At 42.4% G+C, this 27965-nt stretch overlaps 2 protein-coding genes across 5 annotated transcripts in view; one reads left to right on the top strand and one right to left on the bottom strand.

Annotated features, from left to right (window-relative positions):
• The window catches only part of LOC134227157 (uncharacterized), a 48325-nt gene extending 40184 nt beyond the window's left edge, over positions 1-8141 (top strand). The window contains exons 4-5 of the mRNA XM_062708460.1: positions 6506-7342; positions 7435-8141. Of these exons, the coding sequence (XP_062564444.1) occupies positions 6506-7342; positions 7435-8064 (1467 nt within the window). The 3' untranslated portion in view covers positions 8065-8141. The remainder of the gene's footprint in view (positions 1-6505; positions 7343-7434) is intronic.
• LOC134227155 (titin) overlaps positions 8127-27965 on the bottom strand; it is a 31437-nt gene continuing 11598 nt past the window's right edge. For all 4 annotated transcript variants that reach the window (XM_062708456.1, XM_062708457.1, XM_062708458.1 and 1 more), the window contains exons 3-8: positions 18579-26619; positions 10567-11078; positions 10013-10508; positions 8994-9894; positions 8828-8932; positions 8127-8746 (exon numbers count right to left, since the gene is read on the bottom strand). In XM_062708456.1, the coding sequence (XP_062564440.1) occupies positions 8564-8746; positions 8828-8932; positions 8994-9894; positions 10013-10508; positions 10567-11078; positions 18579-26619 (10238 nt within the window). In that variant the 3' untranslated portion in view covers positions 8127-8563. The remainder of the gene's footprint in view (positions 8747-8827; positions 8933-8993; positions 9895-10012; positions 10509-10566; positions 11079-18578; positions 26620-27965) is intronic.

Genomic DNA, 27965 nt, shown 5'->3' on the forward strand with positions numbered 1-27965 from the left:
CAACGATTAATCTTTGTAGACTTATGCAAAATGGCAAATCCCAAGTGGCTTTGGTGCAGGAACCCTATTTTCGCAAGGGTAGCTTCTACCTAGGAAACCTAGTGAACCCGGTTTTTGCTGCTTTCAGTAATGAAATGGCAAACTCTCGATCAATGCCGCGTGCATGTGTACTTGTTAACAATGCTATCGTTGCTACACTTATCTCTGAATTAACAACGAGAGATGTATGTGCCGTCACAATTGATGCAACTGGCGGAACCCCCGTCAGGAAATACGTCTATTGTTCGGTTTATTTACCACATGATGAACCATCCCCTACGGATGCTTTCAAACGAGTTGTCATATATTGCACTTCAAAAGGCCTTCCGCTAATTGTCGGCAGTGATGCTAATGCTCATCACATCATCTGGGGTAGCTCGGATATCAATCTGAGAGGCTCCAGCTTGATGGAATACTTAAGTAGTACCGAACTTGGTTTACTTAACATAGGCAATCGCCCAACCTTTATGGTATCTAATAGAGCAGAAGTATTAGACATAACTCTCTGTTCCAATAGAATCAGTCACGAGTTGACGAATTGGCATGTGTCAGATGAGGAATCTATATCTGACCATCGCTACATCTATTTTGATCAGTTGAATGTTTCTTCGCAGACCTTGCGTTTTAGAAATCCCCGTTCAACCAACTGGGATCTCTATACAGAGTTGCTCTCGACAAAATTTCATGGATATCTACCATCCATTGAAACTCCTACCGACTTGGATGATGCCGTTGATACTACAACGTTGCATATCGTGGAAGCTTTTGAAGAAGCTTGCCTTGCGTTCTGTAGAAACCTCAAGAGGAACCTCTTCTTGGTGAAATTCCGATTTGGCTAAGCTCAGGAAGCAGTGTAGAAGGATTTGGAACAGACGTCATTCAGCAGGGACGGATTCTTTCAAGTTGGCTCGCAAAGCTTACAAGAAGGCTCTACGATCTGCTGAGCTGCTGGTTTTTCCAGCTGGATCACCTTTGTTCAAATGTTTCCAATTTGAGTGAAGCCAGTCGATTTAATAAAATTCTTGCGAGATCCAAGGATTTCGAAGTTAGTGAAATTCGCAAGCCAAATGGCGACTACACTTCTTCTGACGAAGAAGCGTTAGAGCACTTATTTGATACACACTTCCCTGGATGTGTAGATATAGCATCTTCGGATGTTCCTGATGTCTTTTCATGTAGTTATGGGTCTTGGGCTCAGGCTCGAAGAATCATAACTACTGAATCGATTAAATGGGCTCTTAATAGTTTTGCTCCTTACAAATCTCCAGGGGAAGATGGGATCTATCCCGTTCTTCTTCAGAAGGGTTTTGAGCATATCAAACATGTTTTGAAAAACTTTTAGTATGCAGTTTGCTACTGGGTATATTCCCATATCCTGGCGGGATGTCACTGTAAAGTTTATCCCAAAAGGAGGACGTGCTTCGTATGAAGAAGCAAAGAGTTTTAGACCCATCAGTCTGACCTCATTTCTTCTGAAATGCTTAGAACGTATTATCGATCATCACATTCGTGATGACTGTTTGGCAAACATGCCTCTTCATGTTAATCAACATGCTTACCAATCTGGAAAGTCCACCGTGACTCTTCTACACAAGGTTGTCTACGACATCGAAAAAGCATTTGCTCAAAAGCAATCATGCTTGGGTGCGTTCTTAGATATTGAGGGTGCTTTTGACAACGTGTCTTTCGATGCAATATTGGAAGCCGCACGTTGTCATGGGCTACCTAATATAATTACCAAATGGATTCACCAGATGCTTAAAACCGACATCTCTACTCGACATTACGTCAAGCAGCGAATAGGAAATTAAGTGTCTGCGGAACTCCCCCTTGGGGGTATTATCTCCACTTTTGTGGAACCTCGTTGCAGATACGCTATTGAGGTTACTCAATAATGGCGGTTTTCCTACCTATGGATTTGCCGACGACTATCTAATATTGATAGTCGGTTTGTGTATTACTACTTTATTCGACCTGATGCAAAACGCTCTTCAGGCAGTCGAAAGTTGGTGTCGCCAATATGGCCTTTCGGTTAATCCGAAAAAAACATCTATTGTACTTTTCACGGAAAAACGCAACCGTAATGGTATTCGCCCATTACATTGACTCTGAAATCAATGTAACGGATCAGGTAAAATATGTGGGACTAATTCTTGATTCCAAGCTCTCCTGGACTTCTAACATTTAGTTCAGAGTCAAAAAGGCCAATGCCGACGAACTTTTGGTAAAACTTGGGGTCTTAAACCTAAATATATCAAATGGATTTACACAACAGTTGTACGACCAATTTTGGCTTATGGATGTCTTGTGTGGTGGCAAAAGGGTGAAGTGAGGACAATTCAGTCTAAATTAGGCCATCTTCAAAGGATGTGCCTAATGGCAATGACTGGTGCGTTCTCTTCGACTCCCACGGCTGCTCTCGAGGTTCTTTTCGACGTTGTCCCACTACACATACATCTCAAACAAGAAGCACTTTCTTGTACTTACCGATTATGGGTTCTCGGTTTCATGGAAGAGAATCCTGTAAACCGCAGTTCTACACACACTTCGTTGTTACAACTCATGGTTGATTGGGACAGAACAGTCCTCGCTCCAAGTGATCTCACACTCGCTAGTAGTTTTCCTTATAAGACATTTTCAACACAATTCCCCTCGCGGGATGAGTGGACATCTGGCTATTTGGAGAGAAGTATGTCGGACAGCATTGTTTGTTATACTGACGGCTCCCTCTTCGAAGGTAGAGCGGGTGCAGGTGTCTACTCCCGTGAGCTAAGATTGGAACAGTCCCACTCACTGGGTAGACACTGCACTGTCTTTCAAGCGGAAATATTTGCCATTATGTGTGGAGTGCAATCCGCACTGCAGAAGCACATAATAGGCAAGTAATATACTTCTGTTCAGATAGTCAAGCAGCTATCAAAGCCCTCGCTTCGGCTAACTCAAGGTCGAAGTTAGTAATTGCATGTCGAACTCAAATAGAGGAACTGAATTCAGTTAATACATTGCAGCCTATATGGGTGCCTGGCCATTCTTCCATAGCTGGAAACGAATTAGCTGATGAGTTAGCTCGCACTGGAGCATCACAAGACTTTTTGGTCCTGAGCCAGCTATTCCAATATCTAAGTGTTGGGTGAAGCGTTTGATTAGCTCTTGGGCTTCCACTCAGCACAAACGGTATTGGAGTAGTTTGGATTCTTGTCGACAAACAAAATTGTATATCCGAGAGCCATCTCCGTTAGTAGCTAACTATTTAGCTAATCTGTCTAAACAGAATTGCAGTGTCTTAGTCAAGGCCTTGACAGGTCACTGTCGACTCAACTATCACATGGCAAATATTCAACGTGTTGAATCTTTTGTCTGTGATGGTTGTGAATCCGATTATGGAACTTCTTATCATCTGATATGTAACTGCCCAGTTTATGCGCAACTGCGTTTCCAAATATTTGGTAAACACTTACTAAGTGAAATTGACTACAGAAACCTTAACCTTCAAAGTATTCTGTTGTTCATAACCCGTAGTGGTAAGGAGCTATGAGCTTTTGTACGTGTTGTATACGTTGTATGCCCTCTTCAAGGGTACCTTTCCCAAACTTCCCATTTTCTCCCATCCATATTTCCTTTCCTTTTGTTCACTTCCTTTTCCGTCAGGTGCGTGATGAGAAAGGCTGTGAAGGCGATGGCACAAATCTCCCGAATTGAGGTGAACGTGCCCCTGGAGCCGACGTTCTGATACCTGATACCACGTAGATTACGCCTGCAGGAGAGCTTCGACAGCTATTGCGGCATTATCCAGGATGATGTCCAATAGCTCGGGAGTGCGCTCGAGCAGACGCAGGTTATTAGCTGGGGTTGCAGTATCTATCCTCAGCTTGGGCCTCGGCGCTTAGCGTCGAACGTAACCTGCAGGAGCTGGAGAGTGTACACAGGCTAGCGTGTCTCAGAGTGATAAGTGCCTACCGCACGGTATCACGGGATGCCGCTTGTGTGATTGCGTGTATGTTACCCATTGGACTAGTCATACGGGAAGACGAGGAGAGCTTCGACATGCGCGGAACCAGAGGAGCCCGTAAAGCCATTAGAGTCACATCGACTATCAAGTGGCAACGGGACTGGGATAACTCTTCTAAGGGTAGGTGGACCCATCGGCTGATACCTAGCGTATCAAGATGGGTTAATAGGAGGCATGGGGAAGTTCACTTCCATCTGACACAGTTCCTGTCAGGCCATGGCTGCTTTAGGTGGTACCTACATAGGTTTGGGCATACGGACTCTCCCGTCTGCCCGGACTGCCCAGGGGTCGACGAAACTGCCGAGCACGTACTATTTGTATGTCCTCGTTTCGTCGATGTTAGAAGCGGAATGCTAGAGGTGTGCGGGAGGGACACTACTCCGGATAATCTTATCCAGAGGATGTGTCAAGAGGTTGATAAGTGGAACGCGGTCTCGGCCGCTACCACTCAGATTGCCAGCATCTTGCAGCGTAGCTAGTCTCGAGGGTGAGGTACCAGCGGGTAGTTGGTTAAGTAGTAGTAGAACTAATGGGTAGCTAGTTATGAGGTAGAGGAACTAGTGGGTAACTAGTTGTGATTTGAAGCTAGTGGGTAGCTAGTATGTGGGCGTGCGTAGTAGCACGGACCCCTCCCAGAAGTAATGCCGAAAAGTCTGTTCCGGGGAGACTCAGGGTCTGTGAACAGGGTGGTTTTAGCGGGTCGGCAATAGCTAAACCCCGTTCGCCGGTAGCCCACCGGTGTCTGGATGCAGATTCCCACCCTACTGGAAAAAAAAGATATACAGTAGCAGCTACAAAAGTAAACTCCGTTTACCTTTGCTATAACAAAACCCTCATCATCAGGAGATGACAATATCCGGACACTATCCCGCAAATCCCGATGGTCACTATTCCGGAACTATTCGCAACCCAACTGCTATGTTTAGCAGGGATGCGGTACGGGTAGAAAGGCATGTTTTATTCTCGTGCACCGACTGTTGTAGCAGCGCTTGCGCTGCCTCGCAGTGGTTGAGTTTTAGCTGAGCTACTTGCATGACCGAGCCCGTCTGGAGGTTGGACAGACCTGCCCACTGGATGGGTGTTTGTTAACTGTGCCAGGACCGGCATAACCTTTCCGCAACCGAATCGCGGTATCCTGGACTTCAACGCCACACTGATCTCTCAGTGCAGCTACCAGAACACCGGCTTCCGTAATTTCGTCCAGGCCTCGGCATTGGAATACCACCACTAGGCATAGGGCCTATCACCTGAACCGCATCACCCAGCACCTCTTCTGCCAACTTTGTATACGCGAAACTCTTCCGCGCAGCATCCCGCTTCCAGACGATAATCATCTCGCCTTTCTGCGTTCTACGGATGCAGTTGACATAATCCCCTAGGCCAGTGAGCTTTTTATCACCCTGCAAAGCCTTCAGAACGTCTGCCTGATCAGCCTTGACGATAATTGCTTCGCCTCTGTCCTTCCTGCCATGACCGTTGTAAGGTGTACCCTTTCCTCTACGGGCACTCCACTTCTCGCCCAATGGCCCCTTCGCCTCCTGTACCAAGTACCTCTGTGGCTGTTGAATTCACCGCCTCGTGGACTTGTTGCCACAATGCGTTCAAATTTTCTCCAATTGGGTGTCCTTCTATGCCTTCGTCAGAGCCAGAGTCGAAATTAGTCAAATCTATGACATCGATTTGAGAACACGTATCGCCATTTGGGTGTCTCCAGGTGTGCTTTTAAATATTCTTGCGTCCAATATAGGTGCTAAAGATAGCCATTCCTCTAGCTGTGGCAAAATTGACTAGCTTCAGGCTTTTCTCATTGGTAGTTGCGTGGAGATTCTCCTTTCCAATGACTGGGAGAAAGAACTTCTCTTCTGACCTGTGCGACAATTGTTACCGACAATTGTGCAGATTTCCTGTTTTCCTGTTCCTCACCATCGGACCTCCTGAAGTGCTGCAAACTCCACCTTTACCTTTTGCACCTTTTACTTTTATTCAAGTTAATATAAGCAATATACCTAAAATACGTTTTGAAAAATTTATAAAATTCTTAGAAGGTGCGGAAAAACCGGTGTTGTCAATAATGGGATGGAACTATTGTATTACTATTGTATAGGGAATGTACAATCAATCAAACCAAATATGAAGAAAAATTCACTTTCTTTTCTGTTATTATCAACCTATAAAGGAATAGGGGAACAGACGGCTTTGGCAAGTTTTGTTCTATTATTGGCAGGGGGGTTTTTGTCGACCGAATTTTATGAAATTTGGCCACAATATTCTTTGATATGCAAAGAATGTTTGGGCCAAATTTGAGCATAATCAGTCATAAAAAACCCCTGCCAATAATAGAACAAAACCTGCCAAAGCCGTCATTACCCCTAAATAAATTCATTGTCTAATTAAAATCAGCATAAGGGTTTGCTTCTTATTATAGTAGTAAAATATTTAACTATTTTCACTGTACAGCATGGCAAAATAGTCAACCTCATGTTCGGCACTAACGTTCCGAAGCTTATCAACCTCATCACAGAAGAACTTGACATCGAACTGAAATGTCGAGCTGGGGAAGTGGAACGAAAATATTTCGAACTGCATGAGTTGACCCCCGAGGAACAGGAACGCGAAGATGCGCGCAAGGCTATAGAAGATGAAGCCGAGAGAATTGAGAAAGAAGCGGCCATAAAGAAACGCCGGGACTACATAATCAATGTGACTGATACAATAATGGAGCACATCCAGGATATGGGAATCACTTTGTTCATGCCGCATGTTCACAAGGACGTGTACAAAAAATTGAACGAACATGCCGAGAAACACGAGCTGCACTTCAAAGAAAAACGTTTGGTTTATTTGAATCCAAAAATGTTGGAAGTACTTCATTTCGACTGTGAAAACCGAATGGAAGATGAAGTGTTCGAACAGATTTTCTATAAAGAAGTCCAAGGATACGTCTGGAAGCGTCAAGATGATCTGAATCGCGCACCGGAGGATATTATTGGCGAGTTTGTACGTTTTCTAACTGAACCTACCGAGGTACTCGACAACGACGGTAATCTTGAGAAAGTGATTCCACCCATGATCGAACCACTGGAGATGATTTATAACGCAAACGATGGGTCTTGGAAAATGGTGGACAAAAATCCCAAGAAAAAGAAGAGCGTCGCAATAACTGATATTTCTCAAAGCACGTCATCAAAGGAAACATTTGATGAAGAAGCATGTCCCAAAATATATGTTCCGGGTGTATGGAGCCCTACCAATCGAAGAGCGACTGCTGCGCTATTCTATCTGCTGTTCAGACATGTGAGTCATAGATTTCTATCCATTTTTTAGAACTTAATTTTTTAACCGATTTGATGATCTTGCATGACATTCACAAACATATATTTTTTTAGTTGACCGAAAGTTTCTTAGGTCCAGACCCGGTACCGGAACCGCCGCACATTTGTATCGTGTTCGACGCCTACAAGAAGCGAGACGTGTTTGAAGTGATTAACAAGTTCAACCGAGACGTAATGGCATACGGTTATTTTACGTCTGGTGATCCGAAAACGGCGGAACTGATTGCGAAAAAGACTGAACGCTACATCCGTTTGAAACCCAATGTCAACGATAAGCTAATTTTGAAAGTTGCCAAAGCTACCAGCCATGCAATGTTGGCACTAACGGCTGTAGGACCGTGCTACATCAGTCAAAACGCAGTCGAAGGCCAAGAAGAATGCGCCCTTCTTTTTCCACCGAATTACGATAATATCGAAGAAGAGGCGGAGGCTGGTGAAACGAAGAAAAAACACAAAAAGAAACGTCGTGGAAAAAAGAGCGACACTTCGCTATCAGCGTCGGAATCAGCCACCTCGACTACACCGACTGCTGAACAAAACGCCGAGGGACAGGGCGAAGGTGGCGAGCTGGGAACCATCGGGGAAGGTTCCACCGGAGAGGAAGGGGAAACGACATCTTCGTCTACTAACTCCCCTGAGAAAACTGGGGGAGCAGGAGAAGAAGGCGAGGAACAGAAAACATAGGCAACAATTTGGTTTAAGATGTTCTTTCCTTTCGGTTTCAATAAATATCAAAGTTTGTCATATTGCAAAAAAGAAAATATGCTTCGACGTTGCTTTTTTATTACAATAAAATAAATAAATTAATCCGTATTTACGGATCGTATGTACGTCTGATTGCGATTACTTCTCTCTCATATGATATTTAAATGTGTATGCTTTAATTCTGCTTAATGTCTGAATTTTCGAGTTTACTCAATGCCAAATAAAACTAAGAAAAATGTATACACCTGCTTTCGTCTTGTAACTTATTCAGAACTAAAATATCACTTCTCTGTTTTTAAAATAATAAAAAACTATAATATATACCAAATCAGTCTCCTTTTCTAAATCATCCTCAATCCACTGTCGACAGTAGCCAGATTCACTTTCACAAACCATTTCAGTTTCGATGACGAATTCATCATTTATTGTGTACTTACTACACATGCAAAATAAAATCCAAAATGCAGTGGAATCAAACTCACTTTAGCCGGAAAGGGCGCACGCGAACGAATCCCGCCTGATACCCAATGGCATAGTACTGGTGAGACTTGTCATTAGGATTCCACTGGACCTGATTAACCCGAATACCGGGATATTCGTGCAGCAGGGCACGCCGGAACGTTTTCACCTGTAGCGATTTAAGATCCATTCGAGAGGGATTCTGTGGATGAGTGAAGAATAAACAGAACGTTAAAAACGGATTAGCGATTGTGTAGTCGTTTAAAGGCTTTGAAGAAATTACCTTGTCAAAGTCCGAAAATAAAATGCTGTAGTTTTTCTCGAACATGGCATAAGAATTTTCCGTCTGTTCTTCGTTGAGCTTCACCGATAATGTGGATGACAGAACCTACAGAATAAGACAATAATGTCAGTGAAATATTTAATCATGTACCGATAATCACACTTACGTATTTTATCTGATGGGAATTCTTTTGACCCATGGAATGAATAAAGGCCAGCGGCTTATGGCTCAGCACATCGCCGCCATCCGTACCAATCACATGGTTCGATAGATGATCACTGCTACTCATGTCGGTTGCTTCCGCCGTAAACGTGAACAGTGGATGCAACCGTAGACCAATTTCACGAATTTGATGGAACGTCAGAGCGCACCGGTCAATGGCATACACATCATCGAAAGCCATTGTTATCAGTGGGAAGTGAGTATTCCAGCAAGCCGTCGTTACTTTACTCCGGGCGTTCATGCTGCAAACTTCCAATGGCAGGTAGCCAGTGTTTAGATCGTACACTGCGACTTTTCTGTCCGCGTTGCATACCATGAGGTAACGACAATTATCCGTATGGTGAAGATCCAAAGCCGTTATGCATGAGTCGGGAATGAACAGCTTGTGGATAGGAAGTAACGCTCGGATGTTATTCTTTGTGCCGGTCAACATCGGTGATGTCGAGTTAAGATTCCACACGGCAACCGCCCCGTTGGAATAACCTGCAGCTAGGATTGAGTGTTTCCTATTTTTAGACCAAGAAATTTTTACCACACTGTGGGAATCATACTGTGGGCATTGACTATCGCCAGCTAATGAAAGGGTCAACTTCAGGACCGGATTCAAATTCACCACCCGGTAACTATTCGAGATCATGTGGTCGTAATTGTGAGCCAACGAAAAGATGTGAACGTTTCCATCGGACCCGGCTGCGGCCAGTAGACCCAAACGATCGTACTCTGAGGTGTTTTTGGAATTGTAGCAACCGCTCGGACAAAACTTTAAAGCAAAAATCGGACCAAAGTCGCACGCTATTGAGTACATCAGCGCGGGTTTGGAATTCTCCACTTTTTTGTTGGATATTCTGGAGGAGATAAGAAAAAAATAAATTAATATAGTACTTATTTATGCGTTATGAAGAAATAATGTTCACTTAGAAAGCGTTTAAATGTGCAAAACTTGGAGCAAAACAAAATACTTACTCTTTATTTTCAAGGAAACCCACGTTCCAGATCTGGATTAGGCACTTTATCGGGGATATACGGTCCGCCAAGTAGAAATCCTCAAAATCATTTTTACACGCCACTGCCAGAATCTGGTGCTCAGTCCTTCCTTCGGGCACGGGAAGCCAATCCAAGGCCACCACCGGTCCTCCACAGTAGAATATTGACTCTTTCTCGCTAACCTGTCCGGCAAAAGTTTCTAAGCGCTGCCACTTATCGTTGTAATCTTGTGGTTGAATCGGGGCATTGTAGAGGTTTGTGCTACGCGTCATAAACCGCAGGGAACGGATACGCTTCGGAATGTAATCCTGGACCATGTTGAACGTGAGAAACCGTACATCCAAATCGGGAAGTAACGTCGGAAATAGAACTGTTTGCGAGTAGTATTTACTTCGGAATTCGGCAGTCCATTCGCGCGCCGTCAGATGAAAATCTGATTTTAATGATCTCAGCTGAATAATTTCGTCCAGGATCACTGTAAATAAAGAAATGGTGAATTCAAGTGTTCCGAAGCTGTTATTGAAAAAACTTACTTTCACGATACACATCACATTCCTCATTGAACTGTTCCCTGGTTAGTAATTTACCGCTGTTCAATAAAGTCTTAGCTTTTCGACTCTTGGGTTTAGCGTTGTCCTCGCCTAGTCCAAATGGATCATCGTTGTCGTCCACTCCGGAAGTTCCCTCATCATCCGATCCAGAAGTAATCTTCGCATCGGTGCCACTGCTGTCATCCAACGCCATCGTTATCAGTACGTCCGGATGTCTTATCTTGATATGTTTTACCAATGAATCCATACATTGCGTCTGAAATTTGCAGCGCTTGCACTCGAAGAGTTCGCACGGCGACGGGCAAAACTCGTGATGGTGTCTCATTTCGGTCTCGTCTTTCCCTGTGAAGGAACATGTTTGGTAGACGCACAACGCTACCTTTGCCTTCCGGAATTGCGTTTTCCAGGACGACAAGCATCCGTCAGTGATGGTCCCCTTAGACACCGTCAGGATCAACTCATTGAAGGTTAGTTTTTGAATGCGCTTTTCCGCCCTAGAAGATAGTAAGGATGAATTTTTAGTCTCTGCTTGTGGCTTACAATTTACAAAAGGTGGAAAACCATATGTGTTTTCCTATTTCCTAAAAGTGTCTCAACATTGTTTTTTATTCCTTTTCCTATCTTCTATCCTTTAGTGGTACTTATTTTATAAGTGTACTGATAATTAAATATAACTACTACTACTAGGAAGGTGTCCTACGAAAGGCTGACCTCAAAAGGCTGAGAATCTCACAAGCCTGAAAGTAACAGAAGGCTGTAAAGTATCAGAAGTTGAGTGGAATAAAGATTAGGGATAAGAAATAAGAATTGAATAATAAAGAATAAATATTATTAAAGAATGAAGAAAAAAGAATAAAAAATCAATCTGTAAACCAAGCCAATACGTTAAAAATAAAAGTCCAATCCAAATCCAACCCAAATTCAATCTCAATTCAATCCAAACCGAAATACTATCAAAATTAATTTCCAATTCAATCCAAATCAAATCCCAATCAAATCCATATTCAATCCAAATCGAAATTTCATCCAAATCCAATCCAATCAAAATTCATTCAAAATCCAATCTAAACCATTCCAAACCCAATCCAAGTTCAATCCAAATCCTATCCAATTCAATCCAAATCCAAACTAAATTCAAGCTCAGTTAAATCCAAATCCAAATCCTATCAAAATTCATTCCCAATTCAATCCAAATCAAATCCATATCCAATCCAAATCCGATCCAAATTCAATCCTATCCAAATCAAATCCAAGTTCAATTCAAGGCCAATCCAAATCTAATTCAAATTCATTCCCAATTCAATCGAAATCTAATCAATATCCAACCCAAATCTAAATTCAATCGAAATCAAATCCAATCAAAATCCAATTCAAATCCAAAACCAAACCAAATGTAATCCAAATCCAATCCGAATCCAATCCAAATTCAATCTCAATTCAATCCAAATCAAAATCCTATCAAAATTAATTCCCAATTCAATCCATATCCAATCCAAATCCGTTCCAAATTCAATCAAAATCCAATCCAATACAAAACTAATTCAAATCCTATCGCAATCAAACCAAAATGCAATCCAAATCAAATCAAGATCCTATTATCCAAATCTAATTCAAATTCATTCCCAATTCCATCCAAATCTAATCCATATCCAACCCAAATCTAAATTGAATCCCGATTCAACCCAAATCAAATCCATATCCAGTCTAATAAAAATTCTATCTCAATTCAATCCAAATCGAAATCCTACCCAAATTCATTCGAATCCATGCCCAATCCAAATCGAAATTTAATCCCATTTCAATCCAAATTCAATAGGAATCAAATCCAAATCCAAATCAAATTTATATTCAATCCACATCAAATCCAAATCCAATCCAAATCGCAATTGATTCCCAATGCAATCCAAATTCAATAAAAATCCAAACCCAATCCAATCTATTTAAACATCCAATTGAAAACTAATACAAATCCAATCCAAATTAATTCCCAATTCAATCCAAATCAAATCCATATCCAATCCAAATCGAAATTCAATCCCATTTCAATCTAAATCCAACACGAATCTAATTCAAATCCAATCTCAATTCAATCCACATCTAATCCATATCCAACCCAAATCTTAATTCAATCCAAGTCACATCCATATCCAATCTAATCCAAATTCTATCTCAATTCAATCCAAATCGAAATTCTACCCAAATTCATTCGAATCCATGCCCAATCCAAATCGAAATTTAATCCCATTTCAATCCAAATTCAATAGGAATCTAATCCAAATCCAAATCAAAGTTATATTCAATCCACATCAAATCCAAATCCAATCCAAATCACAATTGATTCCCAATGCAATCCAAATTCAATAAAAATCCAAACCCAATCCAATCTATTTAAACATCCAATTGAAAACTAATACAAATCAATCCAAATTAATTCTCAATTCAATCCAAATCAAATCCATATCCAATCCAAATCGAAATTCAATCCCATTTCAATCTAAATCCAACACGAATCTAATTCAAATCCAATCTCAATTCAATCCACATCTAATCCATATCCAACCCAAATCTTAATTCAATCCAAGTCACATCCATATCCAATCTAATCCAAATTCTATCTCAATTCAATCCAAATAGAAATCCTACCCAAATTCATTCCCAATTCAATCCAAATCAAATCCATATCCAATCCAAATAAAAATTTAATCCCATTTCAAATCCAAATCCAATAGGAATCTAATCCAAATCCAATACAAATTCAATCTCAATTCAATCCAAATCAAATTCATATCCAATCCAATTCAAATCCAAATCCAATCCAAATCAAAATTTAATCCCAATGCAATTCAAATTCGATCAAAATTCAATCCCAATCCAATTTATTTAAAATCCAACTAAAACCAATACAAGTCCACTACAAATCCAATCCAAATTAATTCCCAATTCAATCCTAATCAAAACCATATCCAATCCAAATTGTAATTCAATCCCATTTCAAACCAAATCCAATGCGAATCTAATCCAAATCCAATACGAATCTAATCCCAATCCAATCTCAATTCAACCCAAATCAAATCCATATCCAATCCAATTCAAAACCAAATCCAAATCGAAATTTAATCCCATTTCAAATCCAAATCCTATAGGAATCTAATCCAAATCCAATCCGAATTCAATTTCAAATCAATCCAAATCAAATTCATATCCAATCCAAATCGAAGTTTAATCCCAAATTCAAACAAAATCCAATCCGAATCCAATTCTAGTTCAATCATAATACAATCCAAATCCAATCCGAATCCAATCGAAATTCATTTAAAATTCAATCCAAATTTTATTCAATTCCAATCCGAATCCAAATCCAATCAAAATCCAATTCAAATCCAAAACCGAACCAAATGTAATCCAAATCCAATCCGAATTCAATACAAATCCAATCCGAATCCAATCCAAATCCAAATACAATCCAAATTCAATCATAATTCAATCATAATTCAATCCAAATCCAATCCAAATCCAATTCAAATTCAATCCAAATTCGATTCAAATCCAATTCAAATCTAATACAAATGTAATGGCGTTGAACTTAATTTTAAGACAAAAAAAACACCTAAAAAGAGGATAAAAAATAATCCGAATGCAATTTAAATCCAATTCAAGTTCAATCCAAATCCAATCTAAATAAACAATAAGGAATGAAGAATAAAAATGAAAAAAAAAATGCAGAATAAAGAATAGAGAATAGAATAGAATAAAAATTAAAAAATTATAGAATAAAGAAAAAAATAAAGAAGCAAAAGTAAAGAATAATTAATAAAGAAAGAATAATGAACAATGAAGAACAAAGAATGAAATAGAAAGATTAAAAAATAAAGAAAAAAGAAGACAGAATGAAGAACAAAAAATACAAAATGAAGAATAAAGAATAAAAAAATACAGGATAAATAATGAAGTATATAAAATACATAATAAAGAATAAAAAAATAAGGAAAATAGAAGAAACAAAGAAGGAGGAAAAAAGAAGGAAAGAAGAAAAAGAAAGAAATAAGAGGGAAAATGACTGAAGAAAAGGGAAAAAGAAATCAGTAAGAAGGAAGAAAGAAGTAAGAATGAAGAAAGAAGTAGAAAGGAAGAAATTAGACGGAAGAATGAAGAAGAAAGAAATAAGAAAGAAGGTAGATAGCATTAGCAAGAAGAAAAAGGAGATGGATATTAGAAGGAAGAAGCAAAAAGGAAGATGAAAAAAAGAATAATGATAAAAGAGAAGGAACAAGAAAGAAGGGATAGGAAAAGGACGAAGCTGCCGAAAAGGACGAAAAAAGAAGAAAGTATAAGGAAAAAAAACAAAAAGGAAAAAGGCAAAAAAAAAAGATGAGAATGAAAAATAAAAGACAAGACAGAATCACCGTCTTCGACCAGAGGTCGCACAGACTGAACACTTAACATCTAGCATGAGACAACGGACAGGACATTTACACAACACCCAGTGGACCAGTGGAGAGCTTTTCGCTTTACGAAAAGTTTTCTCTTTACCGGGGCGGGAATCGAACCCACACTCCGCAGCACATGCGTCTAGACGATTGACGTCGCTAACCGCACGGCCACGAAGTCCACAAAGAAAGACAAAGAAAGAATCCTGATTAATCCACCTTGTGGTGTTGAAAGGCACCAACACCTCGTGCAAAAAAATACAAATAAATATTCATGAGTATTTTTCAGTGTGTTTTGGACATAAAAAATAGTATTTTGGCCATAACTGATCTAATCTCATAGTCCGATATGGCAAATTTTTAATAGAAAACAATGGGACAAGATTCCCCGTCGAGTGGAACCTGTTGCGAGTAATTCGGACAATGCTAAGTTTTAAAAACTGTGTCTACAAAATTTGTACACATACACACATACAGACTTTGAGAAGATGGAGGAAGCCTACATCAGACTGAAGAGGGAAGCCAAGCGGATCGGACTAGTCATCAACACGTCGAAGACAAAGTACATGATAGGAAGAGGTTCAAGAGAAGACAATGAGAGCCACCCACCGCGAGTTTCTATCGGTGGTGACCAGGCATTGAAAAAAATCAGATCATTGGTAAAAATCGGCTAAATTCATGCCAACTTGATGCTCTACTGCGGCCTAATCGCTGATGCTCTCTAGATCGTTGAAAATTGGCGTTCGTTGATTCAATGTTTAAAGATCTTCATCGCTCACCAATGGGAGACAACTGAGTGAGGCAAATCACTTGATAACCTAACAATGAGTGTTGTTACCACACGCTGTTAGAAAAATCTTTTCAGACCTTTGGAAAATTAAGTTCGCTATGAGAATGGAACTCCGATACACTGCAGGGGAGGCTTTGATACTTTCTCTCCTCCATCCCAACAACTTGAAAACAGAGTGAATAAAGCAGAACATCTGATGTGTTTTGGTTTTATAGAGAGCAAGCGTAGTAGTAGAGTAGAGAGTAGAGCAAGCGTAATACAAATGCTCCAGTCGTAGGTTCCCTGGATACCATACCAAGTATGGCTTGGCGAACTCTGTTGCTCGTTGTTTACGCAACAGCGATCGCTCATAATCGTTGTTTGGTATCCATCTGAGCACTGTTCACTCACTGTCATAGGATGCTATGAATGATTGAATTAGATCAATGCTCGTCCATTTCACTCACGCTTTCAATGCCTGGTGGTGACTAAATCGAGGTGGTAGAAGAATTTGTGTACTTGGGCTCACTGGTGATTGGCGAAAATGATACCAGCAGAGACATTCGAAAACGCATAGTAGCTGGAAATCGTACGTACTTTGGACTCCGCAAGACGCTCCGATCGAAAAGAGTTCGCCGCCGTACCAAAATGACAATCTACAAAACGCTCATTAGACCGGTAGTCCTCTACGGACACGAGACCTGGACGATGCTCGTGGAGGACCAACGCGCACTTGGAGTTTTCGAAAGGAAAGTGCTACGTACCATCTATGGTGGGGTGCAGATGGCGGACGGTACGCGGAGAAGGCGAATGAACCACGAGTTGCATCAGCTGTTGGGAGAACCATCCATCGTTCACACCGCGAAAATCGGAAGACTGCGGTGGGCCGGGCACGTAGCCAGAATGTCGGACAGTAACCCGGTGAAAATAATTCTCGACAACGATCCGACGGGCACAAGAAGGCGAGGTGCGCAGCGGGCAAGGTGGATCGATCAGGTGGAAGATGACTTGCGGACCCTCCGTAGACTGCGTGGTTGGCGACGTGTAGCCATGGACCGAGCCGAATGGAGAAGACTCTTATATACTGCACAGGCCACTTCGGCCTTAGTTTGAATAAATGAATAAATGAACACATACAGACACCACCTCAGTTAGTCGAGCTGAGTATATAACACTATGGGTCTCCGTGCCCCTATCAAAAATTCGTTTTTGGTGTGATCATATAGCCTTTTGGTACAACTTTGTTGTACCGTCGTGCGGGGCTTCTTTTGACTCCGGGGGCTACTTTGGATTTTTGATTTTTTGAAAAAAATGAACGAAGAAAATACCAAATTTGAAACAGAAAGTTGCCATCCTACTATCAACAAGACACCCGATTGGTGATAATGACGATTTTACAATAATTTTCGTTACAATCCTTGTTTTAAAATGTCCAAAGTAGCCCCTGATTTTTTAAAAGAAGCCCCGCACGACGGTACGCAAAAAGGAAAGACTTCCCTCACAAGCCATCAATCAAGAAAAAAGAGAAACGATGATACCCTGCAGTATCACACACCGCAGCTGGTCGGACGCTCGGTGGCAAGAGGGCCTGTATTGTCGTTGCAGAAGCAAATCCGCCTCAATGCGACAAATAGAAGCACATGTCTGTGATTCAAACGCAACCGACTGTTGTTCAATTCTGATACACATAGTTGGGTAGAGAGAAAATGGTGTGAAATGTTGCCAAAGCAGATTCGCCGATTAGCAGATTAGCTATTTATGGAACAACTTCTCGCAAGGGCAGCTGTTGTATAATTGGTAATACGTCCGTGTACGTAATGGAATAGTGTGGGTTCAAGTCCCACCGGCAGCCGAATCTTTTTTCGAAATATCTCATAAAAACACCTTAAAATGGCAAACTTAACTATGTGTATCAAAATTAAACATCTTTTCCTTGAAAGAAAATAAGACAGGAAGAGAAAATAAGTAACAAGAAAGAAGGAAGCAAGTAAATGAAACAAGGAAAAAAGAAGATAGAAGAAGCAAAACATAAGAGAGAAGATAGAGATAGAAAAGAAAAAAAAACTAAGAATGAAGTAGGTAGAACTAAGAAGGAATAATAACACTAGTAGATGGATAAGTCTTATTTTCACATTTGTTTACGTATTGTAAAATTTCCTGCCGAACGCAACTTGTTGCAAGCAAATTGGATATGCTTAAGGGGGAATAAAGGTTGGCAACACACCACTACATAAATCCGTATTTTTTAAATGAGTGTCGAAGGACGAAAAGAGACAGACGACACACCGCCGGTGATGAATCATTCAGAAAGCTGTTTTCTTTGCCCAACTTTCCTTAAGCCTCAAGTGCCAAAAACGTGTTTTTTCTCAAACAGGCTTTAAAATTTATATTTTGGTCAGAAGTTTCGATCCCATTGTTCGATTTGACCAATTTTCAATAGGGACAATGGGACAGGATTCCCCGTCGAATGCATCTTGTTGTGAGTAAATTGGTTAAGGAGGAAGTAAAATTGGCAGCCAACAACCACGTGTTTCAAGTGAGTGTTTGTGCTGCCGCTCCGTGTTGCACTACCACAGTTATAATTTTGCGGCAGACGAAAAGAGACAAACTACACACTGCCGATGATGATTCGATCGGAAATTATAATAAACTATCGTCCATATTTTTATCTTTGAAAAAGGACTAAACTAGGAGTATGACTAGATTTCTATATTTCTCGAAAAAATAATATACGATTGAGACACTTTTAATTTGAAACATACGATCGTAAAGCTTTACAAAAAAATATAATATCTTACCTGGCAGTCGCTTGTCGCTTCACCATCCCTCGGTGATTCAGCATCTCCGGATCGACGTCTGCATTTTCGGGCGCTTCCTCGTGCTTTTCTACCAACTGCTCCACTTTCTGCCGTTTGAGCACCGAACAATGCGACATCAGATGGCAGTTCATACTGACTGACATTAGTTTCCGGCCGCAATGCTCACACGGAATCTTACTGTTTTCAATTTCCTGTCGCGTCATGCCACACACCGGCCGGTGCGATACCAATCCGAGGGCCGATTTTTTCGCCACGTTGCATTTGTCACAGTAGATGGTCACCTGTCGGTGGGTCTTCATGAAGCGGGTCACGGTGGCCACCGCCGTTGTTTCGTCCGTCAAGTCAATCACCGGATCGACATTCACTCGATAGGTAAGACCGCTGTGCTTCATGTAGTGAGCATCCCAGTTTTGGCGTGGAATAGTCTCCGAGCAAGCGGCACATTGGAATTCACGAACCGATGGATCAATAGCTGCTACTTCAATTGGCGCTGAAACTTTGGACTGTCTGCCTCGAGGTCTAGGTACTTCCTGTTGTTTAGGTACTTCAGACTGTGGTTCTGTCTCATCTTTCTTAAGCTTTGCAATGCGATCGTTTTCCATTTCCTGCTTCGTGCGCCGTTTTCGTTTGGCCGCTCGAACTGGTTCTGGGGTGGCAAATACATGGTCTTGTGAGAGAGGGGGAGCCGACGATTCCGCGACGGGAGTTGAAGTTGCGGCTGGTTGAACAAAATCTTTGGCAAAGTACTGATTCCGGGGTGGAGTGGATCCGGCGGCAAAATCTTGCGCATGCACTACCTGGTTATTGTGTACAGTGACAACCGAAAGCAATCGCTCCGAATGGTTATCAGGGAAAGTGACGGCAAAAGATTCACTTGGGACCTGCTCATATTCAGGAGTGTCCGGCACGTCCTCAGGCTCGGTTTTGATGAACGTTGATTCGCCCAGGTGGGAGCCATCTATGATGAAAGAGTTTTCGTGAGTTGTGACGCCACCTCTGAACAAGCGTTTGTTAGCGTTGAGATCACGGATAGCATTCCCCTGGCGCGTCATTGAACGTCTTTTTCGGAGCACTTTGCGGCGCTTGGCCAACGGGGCATCATCTTCGTCTTCTGAGGATATCTGAATCGGAACTCGATTCCGAATGACCGGAGTTGGCCTAGCAGTGGTAGTTATAGTGGATGGTTCTTTCGATTCTTGTTCCTTTTGAGCCACACAAGCTGTCCCCCCTGCAACCTCCATCACCTCCTTAGTACAAATTTCTTTAACATCTTCCGATTTAGTTTCAATTGTTTGTTCCGACGGTTCTTCTGTATCCGGTTCCATTATCGGAGGTGCCTTATCGGCAAAAATTGATTTAGTACGGCTTCTCAGAGTCCTGCCTGCAGGTTTCTGATTTTCAGATGCACAATGTGTCACCGGGTCCAACAGAACAGATGCAGCTCTACCGCGCAAAGCTTTTTTTCTGTTCGGAACCAGCTTATTTGGTTCGATAACCGGTGGTTCTTGAATCCAATCTTGGATAGAGTTTTCTTTGGATGATTTCGACCGAGTAGTAGGAGATTCATTATCATTCGAAGCATTGTTTGTTTGCTGACTTTTGCAAGGGCTTTCAACAACTATCTGCGTATCAACTTCTCCAACAGGTAAGGGCACATCTGGTTGCGACAATACGGAATTATTCTTATCAGGCAATTCTGATACATCTAATCCTCCCAGTGAGAAACGTGCAACTATTCTTTCTGGTTCGTTGATCTCCGTTTCATCTTGATTTTTCTTCTCGTTGCTGCTCGTTGGCAGTGGATTTCTGGCAGATGTATCTTCCGGTTCCACTAGAATTTCGCTTGGTTTTGATTTTTCTATAGACGGGTGATTCAACTGGTTGAGCTGGTCACTACTAATTCTATCTAACAGCACCCTTGCATACATTGTGACCTTCTCCTCTTGATGTTTCACCGGTGAATCATCCCAATCTTTCAGCAAATTTGCTACGGAGTGGCTGCCATCCTCAATTCTAGGTGGAGTCTTCTCTCTAGCCTCTGGTTCTGCCATTTCAGCGGGTTCAGGAGTGTGTGACTGCTCCAACAAATCCATCCGCAGTACAGAAACTCTTACAGACTTTACGCTGCTGGAAACCACCTGTTTTGTCGTCTCCTCAATTACTTCCTGACTTTTCTCTTCGCCACTTTCCTCAACGGGAACCTCCAAAACCGGAGCATTCAGTATTGCAGAACGTTTAAGCGCATTGTTTTTCGATATGCGACAAGGAAGATTACCGTTGTTATCAAACGAAACGGGTTTCTTCAACGGCTGCGCTACAACACCTTCGTCGGAATCCCATTCATTCACCAGCTCTCGAACAGTGCGATTGATGGCGTCCATTTGTTCAGCAACTCCAACTTCACACGATTGAGTTTCCTCGTCTGATCGCATTGTAACAGGCGGTCGTTCGTCTCGATCCGAGAACGGATCACTGGAGTCTTCGATATCATCTTCGATTGGGTCCGCTCGAAGAATCTGTGCAGCTTGAGGAATCACTGGTGGATCCACTTTTCGGACCTTAGATCGGGAAACCAACGTAGGTTTGAGCTTGCGTTTCAGTGCTCTAAGAGCAGGTGCTTTCTTCGGCGGGGCTTCCGCCGGTAAGGCACTGTTATCACAGATTTGATCACATATTGTATTAGTTGCAATAGTACTCGGATTATCTAATTCTAATTCTGCTGAAATCATAGGTGTTTCAAGTGTTGTTTGCACATCCGCAGCTACCTTCACTGGACTACTTTCGTTTGGCGTATCGGCTTGCTCCTTAGCTACTAATTCTACCGTCGGCTCCTGCACCTGCAAAACAAACTCCGCCGTTGTCTCTTGAGGAACAGTAAGCACTGTTTGCTGCTCGGAAGCCGATGAAATGATTTCATACAATGGTTCGCTCTGGTTTTCTGACGTTTGGCCTTGTTCAAGCAAAACACTTCTCTCTACCGGCGGATCTATCGTCTCTTCCGCCAAAACCATCTCCTTTTCAGAAACAACTTCTTCCAATAGTTGTATTTGTTCCTCAGACGCTTTGTACGGCACTCCTTCAGTATCTTCCAATTCTACTGCCAGCTTCTCCTGGTTAACAAATGGCTTTAAAATTTCAGCGAAAATACCCTCCGTCTCCGACTCGTCACAATCAGTTGTACTTGTTGTACGCTCAACTATGTCTTCGTTGGCATCCGGATCTTTTTTCACACGAACATGCATCACATCACGCTGATCCTCATCCGTGTCCGAAATTTCAACAACAGGCAACCTCTTTTGCTGCCTTTCCACAATATCCGCAATCAATGACTCCTGATTGACATGCTTCATCAGAAGATCCACCATCTGCTCAGTACCGTCCTTTTCCTTCTTTTTCTTGTGCCGTTTACGGCGCTTCTTTCGCTTCTTAATCCTTTTCGTTTGGGAATCAATTTTTAAGCTCTTCCGTTCCTTCTCGACCAACGCCAAAATTTCCCTTGCCAAATCCTCGTCAGCCTGACTAGATTCTGACTCGGACTCCTCTTCTTTGACATACCGATCGAAAACGCTTTTTCCTCCGTCCACTGCCTGCAGCCTTCCCTCGTCCTCAATTTTCACCTTCACTTCCGCTGCCGGTGCTTTATCATCTTCTTGGCTATCCTCCTGACTTGTTGAGTCCACCCGTGGTAACTGATCAATTTTAAAGTCCCCATCCGAATCATCCACGACGAAGGTGTTTCTTCGCTTAGTAATCCTTGGAGGATGTTTGAGTGGCACTTCTGCTGTCACCTTTGACTCCTGCACTTCCGTTGGTGGCGCTATTTCCGTTAGCTCCTTAAACTCCGTGATGATGAACGTTTCTCCTTTCAGTCCATGCGTCGTCACTGCAGTCACAACACTTGGCTTCCGGTTCCTCATCCTACCGTGCAGCTTTTGAACGTTTTGGATTTCAAGTGGACTGTCTTCTGCCAGTTCAGATCTTTTGTTACGTTCCAGTTGTTGGACCGTTTCGCTGAATTGTTGAAAAATGCGTTGATCACTCTTGATCGCTGCTTGAGGGAAACCATGGAAGTCCGTTTCAGTTTGAGGTTGTATGTAATGCATGTATTGCTGGGGAGCAACTGGCTGTTGAGGTTCGGACGAGACCTGAGGTGCTGGTTTTGTAACGCTGATCTTGGTGAGGTAGATCTTTCTACCATGAGAAAAGTACTGCTTGATGATGCGAGAGTCCACGGCTTTGGGTAACACCGGCTGTGGTCGAACGCCTTGCATCCGTGGTTGCTGGAAGTCTTCCGGATGATAAACTACGGCATTGCGAGGCGGTATCATCGGAGGCTGAACGACCACGGCAGTTTTCGCCGAAGAGACTTTAGTTACAACTGGTGGTGTTACAGCTGTAACTGCTTTAGTAACATCTGGCGGAGTTACAGGTTTGGTAACAGTTCGAGCCGGCACAACAGTCGGTGCTTCCGGACGAGTATTCTCTGCTTTTGTATCCTGCCGCAACATTCTGGACTTGACTTTTTCCCGAAGTTTGTTTCTGATCGCTTCCGAGCAAGGTGAAGTGGTCTGTAACATTTTCCAATGATCCTGTTCTGGCGGACTGCTTGGGGTGCTCGGAGTTCTACGTTCTTGTTGGTCCACATAACTGCTATCGATTATGATTTTCGGGATAACACGTGGCTGCTGAGCACGCTGAGCGATGGAAAATACAGGAGGCGAATGTGATTGTTGAATGGGTTGGAATGCTTTATGATGGTCCGGGACAACGTCGACGTGAGGACGTTGAGGGCGTTGGGGAGGCACAATTTGTTGCTGTGAGTGTTGGCTTGGAATTATGTATCTTGGTGTAGGAACAATGACCGATGGTTGAGATTGGCCAACGATTGGCATGCGATGATAGAACGCCGCCCTAGGAACCGTAAGATGCTGACGGGAATGCTGCTGCATTTGCTGTTGATGATCATTCTGGAGCTGGGGTTGAGGAACTATGCGTCCTCGGATCGGTGTGGGATGTCGTAGTAGAACGATCTGAGCTGTAGGGAACCGAGGGCGTTGAATATTGCGCATGCTAGCAGGATTCAACACAATACGCTGGTTTACTATACGGGCAGGATTGGCTCCAGGTTGGGATATCAGCGTAAACTGCGGTTGGTAAGCTTGTTGCGATGGAGGTTGATGAGTACTGCTTGGTGCTTTCGTGAAGTATGTAGCAGGCTGTGGTGGATAATTGGATACGTTTGCTGGCTGCTGTACTATTATGGGGGCTTGAATGCTATGATGATAAACTGATTGCTGAGAATTGGAAGAACATGACACGGAATATTGAACAGGAACATTCGAATTGATCGAGTTACTGGGAACTGTTGATTGCAAGGTTTCCACATGTGGATGCTGCGGAACGATAGTTGGATGCGAATGCTCTGATACTTTATATTGCACTGGCTTATCCAGAGGAATTGGGCACTCTGGAATGATCAATTCTCCAGAGTCATCATGCGTGGAGTCCATTACTTCTTCATTTTCTGTTGTGACTGTAACTTCCGACGCGATATCATTTTCCACTATCACGTGTTCTTCCTCCGGAAATTCAGTAGTAACGGGTGGTGGAACTGAGGTTGCTGAAGCTAGTTTTTCTGGTACCACCTGCATTGACTGGGGATTGTCCTGTATCGGAAAATCATTAACAGTTGATGCTAACGACTCCACTGAAGCATCAGGCACTGGCTTTCGTATCCTTGGCATCGGTAAAGGAAGTATCATCGCTTCTGAAGGTGTGAAATCATCCGTTGATTTGCCAGCTAAAAGTTCCTCCAAATTGTATGAAGCTGTGGGTAAGATAACTTGTGATAGAATTTCCACCTTTTGCCTGGATTTGGTGGAAGGTTCTTGAGGTTCTATTTTGATTTCTGATATTGATGCCACCGAAGATGGAGTTGATGGTTCACTGGGAGGTTGTTGTACATCTGCAGGCACTGTTTTGACGGTAGAAGTCGATTTTTCCAGATCCAATTTTGGAACAGTGATTCCTTTCTGCTTTAAGGAATCCACTAAACGCTTCGCAATCTGAGGAGGCAGATGCGATATCCGACGTATTTCTTTGGCACGATTTGTATCTTGAACTTGTGAAGAATGTGGCCCCTCTCTTGAATGCGCTGACCCTTCGGATTGCCCAGCAGGTTTATCGTTGTTACACCGAGACTTATGCTCAACATGTTTTGCGTCAGATATCGTCACAGTAGAGGCCACTGTCACATTTTTATTTTTAATTATAGCACCCAAACACTTTAATGCAATATTGGGTGGTAGCCGTGCTATCCGTTTAATTTCTTTTGTCGGCGCCGAGGCAGGTTCCCCGGTTATCACAGTACGCTCCTCTTGTGATTCAGTCTTTACGATTCCCCCTACATTTACAGATGATTGGGCAGATGGCTGCTTCTGCTTTTCAATAACTTCCGTGCTGTCCTGAGTCTCTGTCGATTTCTGCTGTTTGTCAGCAACCGTGGTCATTAGCTTCATGGCCAAGTTCGGCGGAAGTCTCGATATCCGTTTAATATGTTTTGTTTGTGAATCTGTACTCGAAGAAGGTTTTTCAGTCGTTGGTTCCGGTTCTTTCTGGTTTGTCAGCACAGGTACAATTGCTTTCTCTTGCGGTCTACTTTTTGAAGTATTCAGTGCAACACATTTCATCAACTTCATCGCCACACTTGGAGGGAGCCGCGATATTCGACGGATTTCTTTGGTGGGATTTGGTGTCACCTGCACAGCAGGCTTCTCGCTGATTTGCACCAGTTCTATCTGATTTTCAACAGGAGCATTAACAATAACAGTCTCCTGATCAGCCACATCGGATTTTTCAACAGTAACATAATCCGGTGTGGTCGTGCTAGGGATTTGCAATGGTTCCCCCCTTGAGCTTGCATCCGCCATATTATGCTGCTGGTGTGGATTCATTCGCTGTTTACAGGTTTCGGAAGGCATTTGAAAAGTTTTTCTATCACGATCACGGAGCGGTTCCAACCGCTCTCGCTCCTCTTTCTCCTTAATCCTTTTCTGTTCTTCTTCTTGTTGTCTTTTTTCCTCTTCGTCTCGTCGCTTATTTTGCTCTTCTTGTATTCTTCGACTTTCTTCTTCGCGCTTTTTCTGTTCTTCTTGTATCCTACACTGCTCTTCTGCCATTTGCTTTGCCTCTTCTTGTATCCTCTGATCTTCAGCTGCCCTGAAGCGGACTTCCTCTATTCGCCGTACATTTTCCCGGGTCTCACACTCATCTCCAACAGTCTTTTCTATCCTTTGCATAGTTTCGCCTTTGGCATTGTGCTTCTCATCTTCGGCACTGTCGTCGTCATCCTCCAGCACAATCGTCTCCTCCGGAATCAAATTCCTCAAATAAGATTTGTTCGATTCGTTCGATGTTGAATGCAACCCTTCCGACGAACTGGTCTTTTTCAGAATTGATTTCTTCGGTCTACTCGTATTGAGACATATTGCCACTTTCGGTTTAATTCGGCGGAATGCCGTCGGGCGTGCTAACTGTTCGGGAGGTTCGCGCTTTATCGTTACTAGAGAAGGCTGATTGCTCTCATCGACGGGCGCACTGGGCCTAAAGCGTTCGGATTCTAACGGGGCAGATTCAACAGATTCACATGCAACAGGTTCTGGTTGGGCCGATTCGGATCGAACTGCTTCCGAGGGAATTTCTGCCACCGAAGGTTGCGACTCTTCAACCGGTTTGGGTTGCGGCTTAGCCTTCTCTCGTTGAGCTAGTTTGCGTGCGATGGCAACCGGTACAGCTTTTTGCCTTCTGAACAGTGTCGCGCCGCCTCCTGATCCCGCTTTGGACGTTGATGGTGCACTTCTGGTTATGGTGACTGATGGTAGCTGCGATGATGCTGCCGAAACTTCTGTTTCTCTACTGGGTACGGTCACTTTCGGGTGTGTTTCTGTTTCCGCTACCGTCAATGCCGCTGGCGATGATGGCGGTGGTGGTTTAGGAGCAGGAGGTTTCGCTTTTGCTTTGGCTAGAATCAAAAAGAAGAAGAACATAATAAGATATTTCTACACCCACGTTTGCGGAGGTAATGATGGAACGGCATTAAATAAAGCGCATGACGCACCTAATAAATGAAGACCGATGCCCCGTGTGCCGCAAGCAAGCTGCAATTACCAATCTAACCATGTTTGCATTCAGGTTCTGTTCGAGAGTTGGAAGGATGAGGTTTCAATAAAGCCGGAACAAATATTATTTTCTTCCTCTGTCACCGCCCCCTTGATTTTTTATTGTTTGGGTGAAATTCAAAATTTGATTGGAAAAATAAATAAAATATTGAGCTTTCCCAGAAAATTCTTTAAGAAACTGATGAGTTTTACGATTTATCATTATTTAGCAATTTATGCATTTATTTTTTATTTACCACCCCCTTCGTTATCCAAAGACCAACATGACAAAAGAAGGAATTCATATTTGTTCCAGCAAAAGCTTTGCAGTAATGCAGCGAATGTTTGAGAATGCTATCAATTATTGTCACATCTTACATGTCGTACGTAATCTATATACTGTACGACAGCTCGTGTTCGACAGAATTTCTACAATACATACACGATTAATCCTCCGATCTTCCGTAGCCCAGTGGTAAGATTGCAATGCAGATCATGAAAAAAACTGGATTTCAAATCCCCCGATTTAGAGAAAAATGTTGACTTGATTGACCACCCACTTCTGTATTGCCCACTTAGTCATTTAAGCACCTGTGCCAATTTGAGCGCGTTTACAGCGGCACACTAGGAGTTAACTTTTTGAAATCGTTCTGGTAAAAACCTATTTTTATTTTTTTTGAAATTTCTGAAGAATGCGGACTCAAGCATTTGGAAAGCTCAAATTCTCCAATACATTACCCGGAGCGCATAACATTTCTTCGTCTCAACTAAACAAGTGCTCTGCAGCTTTACTGGTACCGTTGCTGAGCTGCATGGAAAAAAAGGCTTTAATCATTCCTATCTCCAATCTACCGGGTTTGCAGAAATCGCTTTCTTCTTCTTCTTCTTCTTTCTTGATCGAAGTTGTCAGCTGTCAACTTCTGTTGTTGGCCCGGTAGCAAAGACCATTCTCGGGTACTTTTTCAAAACGACGTATGTCGCAAATTGTAAACAAACCCGTTTTCAACAGCATATGGCATAAAATTCATCTAAAAATGTGTATATCTTTAAAGCTACATGAAAATGTGTTTTTTAAAATGTAAATCAATTTTTTGCAAAACGGTGTAACATCATTGTTGAAAATATTGCACATACACCGCTTAGCAGAAAATGTACTTTAAAAAGATTTTTCGAACAACTAAATAGTTTAAAACGTGCGTCTGCTTGTACT

Source organism: Armigeres subalbatus, chromosome 3 (genome assembly GCF_024139115.2).
Source record: "Armigeres subalbatus isolate Guangzhou_Male chromosome 3, GZ_Asu_2, whole genome shotgun sequence".
NCBI lineage: Eukaryota > Metazoa > Arthropoda > Insecta > Diptera > Culicidae > Armigeres > Armigeres subalbatus.